The 18,593-nt window shown below is 47.2% G+C and overlaps 1 protein-coding gene across 4 annotated transcripts in view; it reads left to right on the forward strand.

Annotated features, from left to right (window-relative positions):
• Nucleotides 1–18,593, forward strand: part of HDLBP (high density lipoprotein binding protein) — a 955,902-nt gene that overhangs the window by 144,560 nt on the left and 792,749 nt on the right. For all 4 annotated transcript variants that reach the window (XM_086944014.1, XM_086944016.1, XM_086944015.1 and 1 more), the window contains exon 3: nt 2,642–2,754. In XM_086944014.1, coding sequence (XP_086800140.1) covers nt 2,679–2,754 — 76 coding nt within the window. In that variant the 5' untranslated portion in view covers nt 2,642–2,678. The remainder of the gene's footprint in view (nt 1–2,641; nt 2,755–18,593) is intronic.

Here is an 18,593-nt window from a genome sequence, read left to right on the forward strand (position 1 = left end):
AAGTTTATATTCATTCTTGGTAGGAAAGGTTTGGGAACCCGGCTCTGACCATAGCAAAGGAAGGCCCATTTCAATAAGAGTGTTCTTAATTAGCTTTAGCCACGGTATGTCACCTGCCCCTTGTTGCATTCTCACATCCTGAAGCTCACGGGCAAACATGGCCAGTTCCGGGGTGGACCATATGCGTCTCCATAGCGCCACCATCCTGTACTGGGCCTGGTGTTTAATGGTGTGCATGCCCATGTCCATCAAAAGTGGAAGGACTGGTGTTGAGGGGGGGAGACTAACTAAGTTACGAAGGAATTTATTCTGTATCCTATCCAGGACAGCCAGGTCCACACATCCCCAAATATCTGCCCCATATAATATGGCTGAGCTGATTTTAGCACTATAAATTTTAAGTGCGGGCAGTACTCTTTTAGTCGGGGAACGCCGCTGCTCTTTTACTAGGCAACCAATCTATCCTTGTATACGTATTCTTTCCTCTCCCAGGTCCCTTGATGGAGGAGGCCTCCCGGGATGGACCCTAAAGTACTTTAAGCTTCAACATAGATGGTCCCCTCGCTGGTCATTTGTACAGTCTGCTTTTTGTGGGGTTCTCTGGAGCAAAAAAGGGAAGGGTTTGCAGAAGCGTACCTTGTTGAGCAGGATAGTCTTCTGAATTAAGTTCTGCTACGCACTGGCTAAGAATCAGCCTCTGAAAGGTCTTATTTCCCATTCCACAAGGGTTAAGGCTTCTAACACTGAGTTAACGTGCATAATCCTTGACCTTGACATTTGCCAGGTTGTAATGTAGGTGTCGGTGCATACAATTTTTGTAGCTTGTCTGCCTTGAACTCCAGGTCTGGCGGGATGACACTTGGTCTGAGCAGACTTCCCAGACCCTTCACCTAGGGTAATACTGTTTGGGGATCTATCCTAGGGTGGATGGGGGTCTGCTGTGCCCTCCCACCTACCTATTCTGTGGCGTGACTTGTTTTTAACATTTAAAAGAAAAAGGCCCTGTGTTTGTATTCGGCCCATTGTAACCGATAGGTTCAACCTCTCTATTTAAGAGCATTGGAAGAGAAAAGACAAACTGATGTCTGTGCAGGGTGGCTGTTATATGCAGCTTCTCTCCGTCACTTTAGGAAGGTATGGAGCCAACACTGAGTTGTATGGCGCCACCACGCTGCACGCAGGAGCACTGCTTTGCATTCAGTCTTGCAGCTGTGGGAAGGGGTGGAATATTAAAAGGTGAGCAATCTAAAGGTAGATGGCACAACAACGAGAATCCGTGTTACTAAAGGTCACTAACTTATTTGTCGAATACAGAGCTTTTTTACCTTAACCCTTGAAGAGGAATGCCATATCAGTGTGATGGCTGTGTAGCTTCATTAAAAGGGGATTTCATGTTGGCTATGAGTCTGGATTGGCTGCACACACTTACAGTTCCCTGTGTATTTGGACTGAATATTGGTGCAGTCCTTTGGCTCAGTTTTGTATAGGTTAAGATTGTTCACCGCTTTGTTTGAGACTTTCAGTGTCTTTCTGCGACAGGGTCTATTGATCAAGCTGGCCCATGTATGTTTCAGCAGCAGGCCTTTGCTGGATTGTGAGGTAGGTCCCTATCCTGGAAGGGGAACAAAAGCTGTTCAGCCGACAGTATTGTTTCTGCACAGCTTCAGCGATGTGGCTTGACAGATGTTCCTCAGATTTGGGTTTGCTATAAAGTGAGAGTAGGAAAACTTCACTGGGGATTCATTGCACCCACTGCTTAACATGAGCTTTGTAACTCAAATTTGCTTGCTTTCCATTTGCTGGCTTTATTTGTTTTAGGCTGTCCAGCTTAAGTTTGTCCCTCCCGTGGAGCTTAGCCTGTTAACAGAAAGCGAGCACTTGACTAGAAGGAATATGGTAAACACTTTAAATTTTGTTCTGATCTTGCCCCATTACCTGCATTCAAGGACAGTTCAAATGTCAGGATCTGTGTTCCGATGGAGATTGGTGTTTACTTTTCTTTCTATGACTTCAAAGTGAGAATTTATCTAACGGAGTACTCTGGATGGGAAAGGTACATTTTTTTTCCCCTAGCGCATATTTTAATGTTAATGAAGTGCAAATATATTAGAATATATCAGTTAGGAAAGCATAAATGAAGCAACATTTTTGTAATTCTGAATCAAAACTATACATCACCTAATGTATTTATCAGTAAAACTGTCAGTGCAAGTGTAATGGTCATTACAGTTAATGTCTGTAATGACCGTGCACATCCACACCACTCTGCGCCAAGCCAAACCGCAGTCGCGCTAGTTTATTAAAATGGCTAAAACGCATTGGCAAAACCAATAGCTCTTGCATGGACCAGACCTATTTGCTTTGCAAATGCTTGTTTATGTGTATGCACTTTGAGCATCTAACCTCTTACTACTCCTTCAAATTAACCTTGACTACACTATCCCAGTACCCTGACAGTGACGTTTGAATTGCTATTGTGGCCATGGGGCTGGTGAGAAATGGCTTTCATTTTTAAAATCAATGACATGACATCTGCTTCAACCATTTCTAACCAAGACTATTCTATATGCAAAGGAGTGTTGAATGACATTTTGACTAGAAGTGTTAATGTCTTTCTCTGTTTTCTCACTATAAATTGCAGTGGCATTCCCGGATTGGTTGTAAGTGGGAAATCGACAATGAGCTCCGTGGCAGTTTTGACCCAGGAGAGCTTTGCTGAACATCGCAGTGGCTTGACTACTCAACAGGCGAAGGGTGAGATCACAGCCTCATTGTGCATTTGTTTCTCTTTAATTGTACATGTACATTTGTGCGCACTCGTTCATCTTTCTATTTCTACTTTGTGATTCAAGTGGCAAGATAACTCCAACTTGCTAATGACATTGGCCAAGTGATGTATGAGATAGGGTTAAAGCTTTTAAACTTCCACGTGGTAAAGGTTTTATTTTTGATGTGCCTGGTCCCTAAGTTTCTAACATCAAAGTCACAAAATGAAGTAAATTACAGATGAATAATTACATAAAATCTAACTAAGTTAGCAGGTTAAGTGGTGATGCTGTAGAAGGTCATGACGCACACACCGCCATCCAACTCCACTCTTGACCCCTTGCAACCTTTATTGCTAATCTCTTCATATTGTGGCAATTAAGCCAAAAACCTGTTTCACTAAACCCAGCATCAGAGGTAAGCCCCAATTTACTGGCAATTGAACTATTCTCAAGACCATTATTCTATATTAAAGCATTTAAGATCTATTAACAAGAGATGTGCTTTGCCAAGCTAAGTAATTTAGCCAAGCACTGAATATGGCCAGTTACCTGCCCAGTTATTGAAGATCATGCAGCCCCACGGGCCAATTTCCAACTTCACAGCAACTCTTTAAAACTCCTTATTTCATTTGTATTGACCAGATCATTAAGCAAGGGCCCTTGGTAGACTAAGTTTATCATTGCAATTTAGAGACTATCACCTTCACTCTCCAAGTGTACAACAAATGCTTAACACTACCCTCTGATACAGTCTTATTGCTCGACCACACTACCACAAATAGAGAGTAAGGTGCTATCTACTTTTACCTCTGCCTACCTTTGGTGTTCCACTGGACTCTGTGCACACTATACCTTACTTTTAGTATAGATTAGGGTCTTCCTCAAATAGATTTTTTCGCCACACACGAACGCAAAATGCCCACTAAGAGAAGGATTCTCTAAGTGAGACTTGATAGGCAGTTTGAGGCTAGGGGACCTATATACGGGAGCCAAGATCACGTTTGAACAATTGCAAAAAACATATAAACTGGCACGCACTGAATACTTCCGTTACCTGCAGATCCGGCATGTTATGCAGACAGCAGTCCCTCTGGGTTCTGAACTCACGGAGTTGTCTCCCCTGGAATGTAGACTCCTCAAGGAGCACTTGCACCGAAAGCTGATCAATAATCTGTTGGACACCCTCACTGCCCTGAAAAACCGCTGGTGTCAAGACATAACTGATTTACAGGAAGACTGGCTCAAAGCTTTAGCCTCCCAGAGGGAAGTCTCCATTAGAGCCAGTTTAATACTAGTCCAGCTCAAGATACTACATAGAGTATACATCTCATGCACAACACTTGTGAAAATATGATGTAGGGCAGATCCAACCTGTAATAGGAATTGTGTGGAAGCTGGATCGTTTTATCACATACTTTGGGCATGCCAAGTGATCCAGAGCTACTGGTGAGCAATAGTGTCATGCATGTCTTGGGAGTGGTGGGAGAGTAGCTTAAACTTTCGCCTAAATGGTGCCTTTTGAATGTCCAAACCTTGGTGACACTAGGGCTAATGCTGGCAAAAAAGCTCAAACCCCCATCCCCCCCCCCTGGCGACACTACAAGGCTGGAAGAGAGACACAGCCTGCTTTTTCTGCCAACATGTATCAGTCTGTGTGAAAAGAAGGTGCCCAACAAAGTAAGGAAGGATCTGGAACAAATTAAACAAATTCAGGGGAAATCTTTGCATGCCTCCAGTGGGTGAAACAATTCTTAAGGTGTTTCAGAGTGTGAGTAATGTCAGATGTGCGTGTGCAAAGTGGGTGGGGTCCTCAGCAATGTTTAATCTTGTAGACCCATGGCTTTGTGTACTACTGCTTGGTTGTGTACTTAATCAAGATGAGATCAAGATGTTGTACTGCTCTTTTGTTCTAAAAAAACCGCAAAATGCCCAAGTTTCTATTCCACACCCGCTCTCAAAAGGCAGTGCACTTGGATGAACTGGTCAGGGATATTGGCCTACAATTTTCCTCCTCTCCCACTCATTCCATCAGTGGTTCGGAAACTCGGGCAAACATTCCTCACACTGATTTTAGTAGCTCCCACATGGGCTTGTCATCCTTTGTTCACAACCCTGCTGGAGCTATCGGTTGTTCCACATCAAAAGCTGCATCTCACATCCAAACTCCTCACACAAAGCCATGGAGAAATCAAACACCCAGATTCCAAAGAAATGATTCTAGCGATCTGGCTCCTGAAGTCATAGTTTGGTTATCTAAATCTTCCGCCAGACTGTATAAACATTATTGGAGAGGCCAGAAGACCTACAAGAGTTTGTTGCGCAGCTAAATGAAAGTGTTTTGTTTTTTATTGTAATAATAATCTCATCAATATTCTTGATGCTTCCATGCAAAAGATCATGTTATTTGTTAAACTTGCAGCGGCCAGAATTAGCTTACACTTCTAATCGTTTACATCTTGCTGCGATAGCTGCGTATCTCCAAAACAGGCAACACTTATCTCTCTTTAGAGTACCAGTTATCAAAGCTTTTATGGAAGGACTAAAAATAGTTATACCACCAAGACTTCCACCTGCCCCAGTGTGGAATCTCAACATAGTCCTCACACCGATTAATGGACCCACCTTTTGGACCATTGCATAAATGTGAACTGAAATTTCTCTCGTGGAAAATCGCCTTCCTCATTGCAATCACTTCACTGAGGAGAGTGGGTGTGCTACAGGCACTAACCATAGAAGAAACTTTTTCCAGCTCACAAAGACAATGGTTCTTCGTATCAACCCTAAATTTGTACCTAATGTAGCTTCTCCCTTTCACATCAATCAGTCCACCAGATTCAGTGGCAGAACGAGCTCTAGACACTTTAGATGTCGGAAGAGCCCTTGTATACTACATAGACGGGACAAAGTCATTCTGTAAGACTAAACCACTTTTTGTTGCTTTTGCTCTACCTCACAATGGCAATCCTATTTCCAAATCCAGTATTACCAGGTGGATTGTTAAATGTATTCAAACATGTTATGCAAAAGCAAAAAGAACTTTACCACATACCCCTAGTGCGCATTCCACTCGCACAATAGGGGCTACTATGGCTTTCTTTGGGAAACATTCCCATAGTTGACATTTGTAAAGCTGCAAAATGCTCTACACCACACACATTCACCGAGCACTATTGTGTAGATGTGTTGGCAAGACTACACGCTAATGTAGCCCAGGCAGTACTTGGAACACTTTCAAACAACTGCAAGAGCTGCATGTTAGCCACTGCTTTGGGAGAATACAGCTGTATAATCTGTGCAAAACATGTGATCTACAGCTAACATGCCTCGAACGGATAATGTTACTTCTCCAGTATTAGGGTGTCTTTCATAGATTCACATGCTTGAATGTTCCCCGTCATTTAAGTGTGAGTCCCCAGTAAATAAAATAGCAATAACATACCAATAACATATGTATGTAAATACATAACACATGAAATAATACTAGAAAATACAGAAGTACTCAAAAACAATTCCTACATAGGAATACATGGTAGAGATAGAAAACACTTGTAACTTATTCCTGTCATTATGTTAGTCCAAACTACAGCCAATCAGGCGCCAGCACCCTTCCAGAAACTTCTCCTCGGAGCTCAGACCCTCAGATTTTCTACCGCACGTCGTGTGAAGGGAGTCTCCCTGAGCTTTGCTCAGTTTTCTCAACTTCAAGTTTTCCAGTCTTCTCAGCATGTCGTCAAGTAAGAAGTCTTTATTTAGACCTTGCTCTTCTTGTGGGAAATTGCGTCTTTACTTTTACCCCCACAAGAAGTGAATTTATTGTCTTTATCCTGACCATGAGGTTGGTAAATGCAAGTTTTGCAGGACTTTCTCTACAAAGACCCTTAAGGACAGAGAAGGCAGTCTCCTCATTTGGCTTCAGCGACTTAAGGATAAGGATTCGGCACTGTCAGATGCAGAAAGTTTGCAATCTGGACCATCAAAAGCAGCCTCCAAACGTAGTAGTGTGCAGGATATGCCTTCACCTTTTCTAAAGAGGAAGAAACTTTCCCTGTCTGGCTCCTGCGGTGTCTTCACCACCTCCTACTACCTCTACGCCCACGAGACCTGGCTCTTAGGCGTCTTCTGCTGCCTCCCATCATGTTTCTGCTACGAAACATGTTTCATCGTCGACTGGAGCGTCGACGATCGTCCCGATGACGAGATCAGCCGTCTCAGGATTGGCGACTGTGACGACGACATCAGCCTCCTGATCGTCATCGCCGGCTACGTCGACGTCTTCCATGTCGACTAAGGGATCGCTTAGCTTGAAGACTGTCTCATCGACGATACCTATTGCCTCGTCGTCGACCAAGAAATCTGCTTCGTCAGCAAAGTCATCGTCTACGAAAGCTCACAGGAAATCTTCATCGTCGGTCCCGTCGACGACTGCTCCGTCGACGGCTGATTCATCAACGCCGACTACTTCGTCGACTACCTAAATGTCTACGATGGTTCTGTCGACGGTCGATCTTTCTGTAACAACTACGTTGACGCCTCTGCCAGCGTCGTCGACGACACCATCAGCGGTGGTTCCTTCATCGTTTGCTTCATTGCCTTTGGTGCCCTTGTCTTCCACCGGGTCTGGCTCTTCAACCGCCGACCCCTTGCACCATCGTCGTCCACGACCAGTTGACCAGCTATCCATCCCAGATCCACAGCCTCCTTCGCCCATTTTCGCCACGGGCTCTCAGCAGGATTCTGACTCTGACAATGATGTGGGTGATTCCTTCAGAGTGGCACGCAGTCCTTTGGATTTGATTATTAAGTGCCAGGATTACAGTGATGATGATGATGACGACTACCAGTATTCTCAGGGAGAAGAACAATCTTTACAAGTTCCAACTGCGACACTGACTTTGTCGCTCATCTCAAATCTCCAACATATATGTTGGACGACTACAACCGGCGTTTCCCGCCTTCTCCACAGGGTTCGTCTATGCCTCATGTGCCTGCGGCTGCGGCGGCTCCTGTCCCTGTTCCGCCACCATTGCCACCAACGCCTTCACCACAGGTTCAGACGTCAGTGAAGATATACACTACGGTGTACCCGGTTGATGATGATGATGATGATGATGATGAAGTCATTCCAGAACTGGAAGATGGAGAAGTCTATGATAATGATGCCGCCACCCACATGGCCGAGTGGGACGACTACCAAATCTAGACGCCTTCCCCTCCTCCGGTAGAGCCCAGGGATTCGCCTTCGGTGGACATTGCAAGTTTCCATCAGCTGATGGATAGAGCGGCCCAGCGCTTCAAGTTGCCCAGAGTCCAGAGGGAGGAGGACTGTTTCCTCTATGATTTTAAAAATCAACCTTTCAAGCAAGTCCACATTATACCTGTCATAGACTATATATGGACCGAAGGGGTGAAGCTCATGCAAACTCCAAATTCGCTGCCAGCTCAACTGTCTCGCCTTGAGAAAAAATACAAGGCGCCCATAGGTTCTCCAGCGTGCCTTGTCGCTCATCCAAAGCCTGACTCAGTGGTCACTCAAGCTGCACAACGTTGTTCACGTAATCCGGCATCCAATTTCAGCTCCTCCGGATCGGGAGGGTCGTTGCCTGGACTCTATTGGACGCAAATTCTCCACTATGGCATCCAGTACGGTGAGGGCTGCTAATGCTTTAGCCATCTTAGGCAGCTACGACCGCCAGATGTGGTCGGACTGGTCTGCCCTGGTGAACCTAATCCCTGACTCTTCCAAGGCTGAAGCTTTAAAGATTCTGCAGGATGGAGAGAGGACATCGGAGGAAATTATTGATTGCGCAGTTGACATTGCGTGCAGTGGCTTTTCGTCAGCTTGCTGGGGCAGCGGTCTTGCGGAGGCAGGGTTGGTTACGGTACACCTCTTTCCGCCAGGAAGTACAAACCAAGATCCTGGATTTGCCGTACGATGGTGAGCCGCTTTTTGGAGCGCACATAGATGCGGCTTTGCAGTTCATTAAAAAGGACACTGATACTGCTCGCTCATTGGGGACTTTACAGTTTAGGAAGCAGCCATTTCAGGGTGCACCCGGACGCGGCACCTCCACCTTTCGTGGAGGAAACGCTCAATATCGCTCCTACCACCAAGGTAACACGTTACTCATCCAACCAACAGCAGTCCACCCGACAGCAGTCGTCCAAATCCTACAGGGGAAAATCCTCATATAGAGGATCCACTCCCAAACGACAATGACTTGTGTATCCCCCCTAGTGTTGGAGGTCGCATCTCTCGGTTCTTTTCTCAGTGGTCCTCAATCACCTCGGACCGCTGGGTTCTGGACATATTGGCAAAGGGCCATGCTCTAGAGTTCATCAAGATTCCTCCTCCCACTCATCCGTCTGGCCCGCCTCCTCCCCACCTCAAGGAGCATTTCCATCAAGTTCGTCTTCTAATTCAGAAAGGTGCCATCGAATTGGTTCCCAAGTCTCGGAGAGGAAAGGGTTTCTATTCCCGTTTCTTCCTTCTACTCAAGAAGACGGGAGATTGGTGACCGATTCTGGATTTGCGAGCGCTCAACAGGTACCTCAAGAGCCAATCCTTCTGCATGCTTACACTAGTAGAGATCCTGCGTCTTCTCTCCATTGGCGACTTCATGACCACCATTGACCTTCAGGATGCTTTTTTCCATGTTCCAATTCTTCAAAAGCATCGGAAGTACTTGCGCTTCCGGGTGGGACGGAGAGACTTCCAGTTCAAGGTGTTGCCCTTCGGCGTCTGGTCCGCCCCTCGTGTCTTCACGAAAGTATTTGCTCCAGTAGTGGATTACCTGCGTCTCCAAGGCGTCCAAATCTTTCCATATCTGGACGACTGCCTCCTCAAGTCACAGTCCCGCAGATAGCTGCTTCGACACACTCTTCTTTGTCAGGATGTGTTTCGATCTCTCGGCCTAGCCATCAATGCCGACAAGTCTCCGGTCGAACCGGCTCCCCGTAGGAATTTTCTGGAGCCACTTTAGACACAGTGCTTTCAAAGGCATTCGTGTCCCAAGAGCGTCAACAAAAGATCCTCCGCTTGGTGTCTCTGATTCGGGCAAGACTGTCCGTTTCAGTCCGGATCTTAGTCATTTCTGGGGATGGCATTGTCTTGTATTGCACTGATCCCAAATTGCAGACTACGGACTCGCCCCATTCAGGAAGAATTGGACGTACAGTGGCGTCAGGTCACCGGTTCTTTCAACGACCTTGTGGGTGTCAACTCTCGCATGAGAACAGCTCTCCAATGGTAGGCGCAACCGTCCAACCTTGCGGCGGGAACTTCTTTCCTCTCCACCACACCAGAACTCACGCTCACAACAGACGCCTCTTTAGAAGGCTGGGGTGCTCACCTTCAAGTCCTCTCCATCAAGGGCAAATGGTCTCTGCTTCAACGTTCCTGGCACATCAACGGGCTGGAGTTGATGGCAATTTTTCTGGCACTCAAGTTGTTCCTTCCTGTGATTCAAGGGGAATCAGTGCTCATTCAGACGGATAATACCACCAGTATGCACTTTGTCAACAAGCAGGGCGGAAGCAGGTCTCCACTCTTGTCTCAGCTGGCTCAGTCGATCTGGGATTGGGCAATCCGTCATCGTTACCCTGGCGGCGGTGCATCTGCTAGGCGTCTCAAACATCCTAGCGGATTCCCTCAGCAGGTCCACGTCATCGACCCAAGAGTGAGAGTTGCACCAACCAACTCTCGACCTCGTTTTTCAACGAAGGGGTCGTTTGTCTCTGGATCTCTTTGCAACCCCGGAGAACCGGAAATGCCCATCTTACGCAAGTTGGCATCCCCATCAAGGGTCGTGCGGAAATGCCCTTTTGATGAATTGGTGCGATCTATTCGCCTACGCTTTTCCTCCGATTCCGTTGGTGCCTCGTGTGCTGTGGAAGATGCGGAGGCAGCCCTGCCACATTCTCCTGATCGCCCCCAGATGGCCCCGACAGGCGTGGTTCTCGGAGTTGCTCCTTCTGTCCCAGTGCGAGCCCATCCTCCTTCATCCTCGACCGGACCTCCTCACGATGGACAAGGGTCAGATTTGCCATCCGAACCCCTCCTCTCTACAATTGTCGGCCTGGAACCTGAGCACCTTGAATTTGCGGATTTAAATATCTCGCCGGAATGCAGAGACCTTCTTGCTCAGGCCAGAGCTCCGTCTACCATTAAGACTTACAAGCTCAAATGGAAGAGGTTCTGCCATTGGTGCGTGGCTACTAATAGCCATCCTATCCATTCCACTCCGAAGCAGCTACTTCCGTTATTTTTGCACCTGGCTCAATCCGGGCTTTCCCATGCTACTTTAAGAGTTTTCTTGGCGGCAATCTCTCGTTTCCCGCAGGATGGCTCCTCCTCTCTGCTCTTCCAGGGTTATTCGTCAGTTTTTCAAAGGACTGTACAGGAAGTTCCCACCTCTTCGGCATCCTCCTCCCACTTGGCATCTCAATGTCGTCTTAGCCCAACTAATGAAGGCGCCATTCGAGCCTATCCTTAAGGCGGACCTAAAGTTTCTGACCTGGAAGGTAGCCCTTCTCCTTGCTCTGACATGTCGTTGCGTGAGTGATCTTCAAACTTTCATTGTTTAAACCCCTTTTTCTCCAATTCAAACCTGACTGTGTGGTGCTTCGCACCAACCCAACTTTCCTGCCGAAGGTGCCTACGGATTTCCATCTAAATTAACCTGTTTTCTTAAAGACTTTCTTTGCCGATCCTCAATCTCCGGCAGAGCAACGATTGCACTCTTTGGACATCAAACGATGCCTTAAATTTTACATCAGCAGGACAGCCCCTTTTCGCAGGTCCGATCAACTGTTCATTGCCTACGTGCGTAAAGGGCGCCTTGTTACCAAGCCAACTATTGCATGTTGGATTTCATCAGCATTGTCTTCTGCCATCAGCAAGCCGGCAAGCCTCTACAATCTTCAGCGAGGGCTCATTCCACCAGGGCGATGTCATCCTCTACCACCCTTGTTTGCTGGTGTGCCGCTTCATCAGATCTGCCGAGCAGCCACGTGGTCCAACAGGCACACGTTCACGAAGCACTACTGCCTGTTTGCCATCAACGAGGCGGACACAGCAGTGGGACAGGCAGTTCTTCATCATCTTTTTAACTAAGGTGAGCCTCTGTCTTCCCTCCTCCACTATGGTTTTATGATTGCTATCAGTACTTACATGACCGTATTCTTATTGTCTCATTGGTTTCTCCATGCTGTTACATAGCAATCCGGCCTCTTCGGCTGTTACTGCTCTCTATTTTATTCAAGCATGTGAATCTATGAAAGACACCCCAATACTGGAGAAGAACAATTGTTACTTACCTGTAAACAGGTGGTTCTCCAGTATTGGTGTCTTTCATAGTCACATGCGACCCACCCACCTCCCCTCAGAGGCTCGCTTCTCATCAACTCTGGTCACTCTTGTACTACGAAAATCTGAGGGTCTGAGCTCTGAGGAGAAGGTTCTGGAAGGGTGCTGGCGCCTGATTGGCTGTAGTTTGGACTAACATAATGACAGGAATATGTTACAAGTGTTTTCTCTCTCTACCGTGTATTCCTATGTAGGAATTGTTTTTGAGTACTTATTATGTATTTTCTAGTATTTCATGTGTTATGTATTCACATACATATGAAAGGACGAAGGAACACAGGAAGACAAAACAGTTCTTAGTGTCCTTCGCAAACAGTTTCCTGGGTAGATCAGATCTTTTCAGTCCTTGGCCTGACTGAACGGAAGTACAAATTCTCCTCCCAGGACCCTCCCTACATCAAAGGGTCCGTCACAGCAGACTCCATTATCGCTGCAACAGCCAGGAGAAGGGCCAACGTCCTGACAACATCCGGGCAACCACCTGACAAGGAAAGCAGGAGGGATGGACCTGACAGGCAGAAAAATCGAAAGAAACGCTGCAATTCACTGGCAGATGGCAAGATCCAAGGCCCTCCTGAACAGGCACCAATATCAGCATTGGGACGAGTTGGGGCAATTGCTCAAGCACCTCCCAGAGCAATTCCAGCAGAGAGCCTCGCACCTCGTGGAAGAGGGGAAAAAAATCGCAAACTCTTGCCTGAAGACAGCCTTGGACAGAGTTGAAACCTCCAGCTGACTGATGGCTATAGGGATCACAGAGAGAAGGCAAGCCAGGCTCAAGATCTCAGGCTTCAAGACAGAGGTTCAGAACAACATCCTGAACACTCCATTCAACAGAGAATCGCTGTTCGGCGCCCCGGTTGACGAGCAGCTCACCCAACTGAAAAAAGATAACAAGACAGCAAGGTCCATGGGGGCCCTGCAATTCAGAGGGATGAAAAGAGGCACTCCGGAAAGGAGGCCCAACACAGGAGGTGGTAACCAGCCAGGAACATCACACCAGGCGTTCCACCAAGGTCACCAGGGTGACAATCGGGGCCCGCAGCGCCAGCAAAAACAGACCTGGCACTACCAGAACAGGGGCCAGTCCTTTCGCGGGAGAGGAAACTGGCGAGGGCAAAGAAGAGGTGGTGAGCAACCCCCCTCTAAGTGTCTACGCACAGAAGGATGTGCTCCCCCACTCAAGCCCTCCGAGGGAAGAGCACAGAAAAGCAAAGGGGAGAGGGTTACACAAACAAGACACAAAAGAACATGTAACACCAGTGGGCGGCAGACTAAGATTTTTTCTCCAGGAATGGAGAAAAATAACCACAGACAAGTGGATACTCAACATCATACAGTTCGAATACTGCATAGAGTTGGAAAAGAGGCCGCCAAGCAGAAGACCAAAGAAAGAAGAGCACTCGGGAAGGGAGCTAACGCTGCTCCGAGAAGAAGCTCAGGAACTCCTCCGGAAGGAGGCCATCGAACCCGTCCCATTCAGAGAAAGGAACAGGGGAGTGTACTCAAACTTCTTCCTGGTACCAAAAGTAGATGAAAGCCTAAGGTTTAAGGCTTTGTGCATCATATACAAAGCACTGAACAATACTGGACCAGACTTCTTAAAAAAATCAGTGTCTACAAACCCAACCGATCCTTACGTTCTTCGGCATCTCAGCTGCTTAACATCCCACGCACAATGAAAGCAACATGGAGAAACAAACGCTTCGTGGTTGCTGCCTCGAAATTATGGAACAAGCTTCCCCCTCATATTAAATCCAGTTCATCTTTATTAATATTTCGGAAACACCTTAAAACTTGGCTTTTTGACCAGTAAACTTAGCAGGATCCCTTTGCAATCTCAGTGAACTCCAGCGCCGAGACACCGGAAGGTATTTGTGCGCTATAGAAATTTTTTAAATAAATAAAATAAATAAATAAGGCCCATCCTGGACCTACGCTTCCCAAACAAACCTATAAAGAATCAAAAAGTCAAGATGACGTCCCTACAGGAGGTCATCCCACAAATAAGGAGGTCATCCCACGAATAAGGGACGGGGATTTCATGTCCAACATGGACCTCAAAGATGCATACCTGCACATACCAGTGAATAGGCAGCAGAAGCAAATGCTAAGATTCACAGTAAAGGAGGATCACTACCAATTCACAACCCTGGCATTCGGTCTAAAGTCCGCTCCAAGGGTGTTCACAAAATGCCTCGCAGCAGTGGCCGCACATCTGCGAAGAGAGGGGATCCACGTGTACCCCTACCTCGACGATTGGCTGATTAAGGCAAACTCTCGCAAAACATGCGAGGAACATGCACAGCGAGTCACAAAAACGCTGTTGGACCTGGGATTCTCCATACACTGGGGAAAATCCTCAATGGAGCCGGAGCAGATGAAGATCTAACTGGGGGCTCAGATCCACACAATTCAATGCAGGGTGTTACCCAGTGAAAGGAGGACACTCTGCCTACTAAAGGAGACACGCCACTACCAGAAGGGGCAAGCTCTGACAGCGAGCAAGATCATGGGGATGATGGCCTCATGCATACACCTGGTCCCCAATGTACGCCTACACATGAGGCCACTCCAAGAATGGCTGCAACAACAATTGTCACAAGCTACAGGAAGTTGGGAGGATCTAGTGGTGTTAACGCACGAAGTGCAGGAAGAGATGAGGTGGTGGACCAAGGAGAACATTACAATAGGGAAGCCTCTAACTCCACCAAACCCAACAGTGACCATCACCACAGACGCATCCCAGAAGGGATGGGGCGCACCCATGAACAGGCTCAGTGAGGGGTCTGTGGGCACCAGCGGATGCAGTCAGACACATCAATTACCTGGAACTGAAGACAGTGTTACTCGCCCTGAAGGCCTTCCAGAAACAGCTGTACAAACAGAAGGTGTTGATACAAACGGACAACACGACAACGATGTTCTACATCAACAAGCAGGGAGGGACTCAGTCATTCCCTCTGTCCAGCCTAGCACAGGAAATATGGAGGTGGGCAATACCACTCCAAATAGACCTGCTGGCCAAACACCTACCAGGGAAGGACAATGTGGAGGCGGATTGGCTCAGCAGGTAGACTTCAGCATCCCACGAGTGGGAACTCAACAATCAGGAAACAGAGAGACTATTCAGGAGGTTGGGCACCCCAACAATAGACCTGTTTGCAACACGCCAGAATGCAAAATGCCAGTACTTTGCATCCAGACAACCAGAGGAACAATCCCAGGGGAATGCCCTATGGATAAGCTGGTCAAAAACATTTGCCTACGTTTTCCCCCCCCCGATACCATTGATCCCCAGGGTGCTCAACAAGTGCAGGATAAGCAACATGACCCTGATCCTGGTGACACCTCAATGGGCCAGGCAGACCTGGTATTCACAGATTATGGAGATGACGCAGGGTCCACCCCACAAGTTCTCAAAAAGAAAGGACCTACTCTCCATGCAGAACAGAGAAATTCTACACCCAAAGCCGGAGGGCCTCAGCCTAGCGGCTTGGCTCCTAAGGACTTAAAGTTCGCACACCTAAAGCTCCCAGAGAGCACCCTGCGGGTGTTGCGGGAGGCAAGGAGCCCCAGCACACTCAAATGCTATGGGGCAAAATGGAAAAGATTTACTCAATGGTGCAGCAAGAAAAAGCTGCAGAGGAAGCTGACCAAAGAATTAACGGTGCTAAGATACCTCCCGCGCCTACTAAAAGCAAAACTAAGCTCATCCTTGCTGAGGGTACACCTGGCAGCAATTGTGGCATACACAAGAGGAGAGACAGGGAGAAGCTTCTTCACATCGCAGGTAGTAAAAAGATTCCTGGAAGGGGCAAAGAGAATAGCGCCACCAAAAAGGATGCCGCCGCCGGCATGGAACCTGAATGTGGTGCTGACAGAGCTCATGAAAGCACCTTTCGAACCCATCCACAAGGCATCACTACAAATGCTGACAATGAAAGTGGCCTTTCTGATAGTAATCACCTCGCTACGCAGGGTGAGCAAGCTGCAGGCACTGACACTGCAAGAACCCTACATCCAGATACAGTGACAAGGTTGTGATGAGAACAGACCTGCACTTATGCCAAAGGTGGTGTCAAGGTTCCACATGAATCCGAGTATTCAAATTCCTAGCTTCTTCCAAAGGCGCGGAGAGGGCGCTCCACACTCTAGACGCAAGGTCAGTAATGCAATACATTGAAAGGACGAAGGAACACAGGAAGACAAAACAGTTCTTAGTGTCCTTCGCAAACAGTTTCCTGGGTAGACCAGTGACTAAGAACACCATCGCTCGATGGATCGCACAAACAATACAATTCTGCCACAAGCATGCAGGGCAGGAACTAACAGGAGGGGCACAGGCCCACTCGACCAGGAAGAAAGGAGCTACAATTGCCTTTTTGGCCAACACACCAATTCAGGACATATGCCTGGCGGCAACATGGGCTTCAGTGCACACGTTCACTAAGCACTATTGCGTGGATGTACAGATGAACAAGGAAGCACAAGTAGTACAAAAAGTGCTTCAACATATATAACAACCAACGCTCATCTTCCACCCAGCCTCCACAAAAGTAACAAAACGGCTACAAAATATATACACAGCATTGTGAATCCAGAAAGATTCACGCTGCAAAACTAATAGTTTCTTACCTGTCGGTGTAGTTTTGCAGCTTGAAGATCTTTCTGGATTCACTAGCGAACCCACCCACCTCCGCCAGAAAGATGAGGCTGGAGAAGAAGGTGGAAACACATGGAATAGAAAGCACGTTGAAGCTTACAAGATATGTGAAAAGAATTACCTTGGGAAAAGGATTAACAAACATAGCCATGGATTCACTACAAGAACACAAAAGAGAAAAAAAAGAATCCGAAGATGGCGCCCAAGGGTGGGAGCTTTCGCAGGAAGCATGCAGACGTCGACGCCCACCTGGGCTACGAAAAAAAAGAGAAAAAAAGACGATTCCGGATCAAACCACTAGATTGCGGAATATGCACAGCATAGTGAATCCAGAAAGATCTTCAAGCTGCAAAACTACACAGACAGGTAAACTATTCGTTTTCTTGTTATGAATTACTTTGCAAAGGAGCAATGAAGTTCATGCACACACTTAATACAGTATTGAGAGTAAGCAACACAATCCTAAAACACACTATAGCATTGAGCTTAATGGGTTTTCCACATGTAAGTACAGTTGGTTACTATATAGATTACTTTAGTAGTCCCAGGACTAGATCTTCGATTCAGTCCTGGGGTCCAAGCTGAAACCAGGTTAGCAAAAATGTTTTAGTTACTGTAATGAATTTTCATGAATATAAAGCTGTTTAAAAAGCTCACATTTCGAAACTTTTCAAAGGAAATCTGACAATGTTATTTAATGGGAGAAAATTCAGGTTGCAGGTAAAGTATGATCGCGTTACTTTTGTAACCCAGCACTGGTCTCCTAGGGCCAGCACTGGGGTCTTAACTCAAAACAGGTAGGTAATTGTGTTTTCAGTATTTAATGTGATTTTTAAAGAATATTTCAAGTTTTCAAAAGTAGACACAGAAGAAATTTCATAGAAAAGCAGAGGGTTCCTATGGAGAAAATACAGATTACTAGTAACCCCGCTAGGGATTACTTTTGCGGTTCAGTACTGGGCTGAAAGGCTTCTCCCCTGATCACAGGTGAGTACTTCGGAATTCGGACTTTGGCTGATTTTATGTGAATATTTTCAGATTTCAAAACTTCACACTTTGAAAATTTTCGAGTCAAAATGAGTCAGTTATCCAATGGCAGGTAAGTAAATTACCGATTTCCAGGTGAGTACTTGGTTGGTGAAGTTAAGGTTCTGGGCATAGACTCAGGGGTCCCCCAGGGTCAGGTAAGTACAGTTAGTTCAATCCCAGCGGCACATGGGCAACCGGGTGCAGAGGTAGGTAGGTCCAATGATATCCAATGAGGGAAACAGGGTCTTCGGTTGGTGGCTGCTGGCTAGCAGGCCACATGGCTCTGCCAGCTGCGCTCCGGTTCACTTGCTCAGGGCAATGGGGGTTGGGGGGGAGAGGATAGGACAAAGGGGTCACAGCCAGCGGCTCTCGGACGGCTGGGTGCAGGGTGCTTTTGAGCCGTCGGGTGCTCAATGTTATCCAATGAGTATCTTGAAAAGGGAACAATGGCTGCAGGCTCTGGGACGGAGACTCTCCAGGGGCGACCACCACTTCGAGATGTAAGTTGGGATCTTGGAGCACAGGTAGGTACCCCACAGGGGGCTGTAGGGCGCCGGGTGCAGGGGTGTCTTTGGATGTCAGAAAAGCTTACCCTCGACTGGTCGCGGTTGGGGTGGCCCCTGGTTCTGAGTCTGCAGGCGTCGTCTGGTTTGTCGAGGAGGGTCTTTTGGCACTGGACCTCAGGTCCCAGTTGCCGGGGGGACGTCCTCGTGGTCTTGGTTCGATTTGGCCCGGACTCGGCTGGTGCAAAGTGGGCTGTCCGGAG

The sequence above is a fragment of the Lissotriton vulgaris genome, chromosome 11, assembly GCF_964263255.1.
Source record: "Lissotriton vulgaris chromosome 11, aLisVul1.2, whole genome shotgun sequence".
In the NCBI taxonomy this organism is placed as follows: domain Eukaryota; kingdom Metazoa; phylum Chordata; class Amphibia; order Caudata; family Salamandridae; genus Lissotriton; species Lissotriton vulgaris.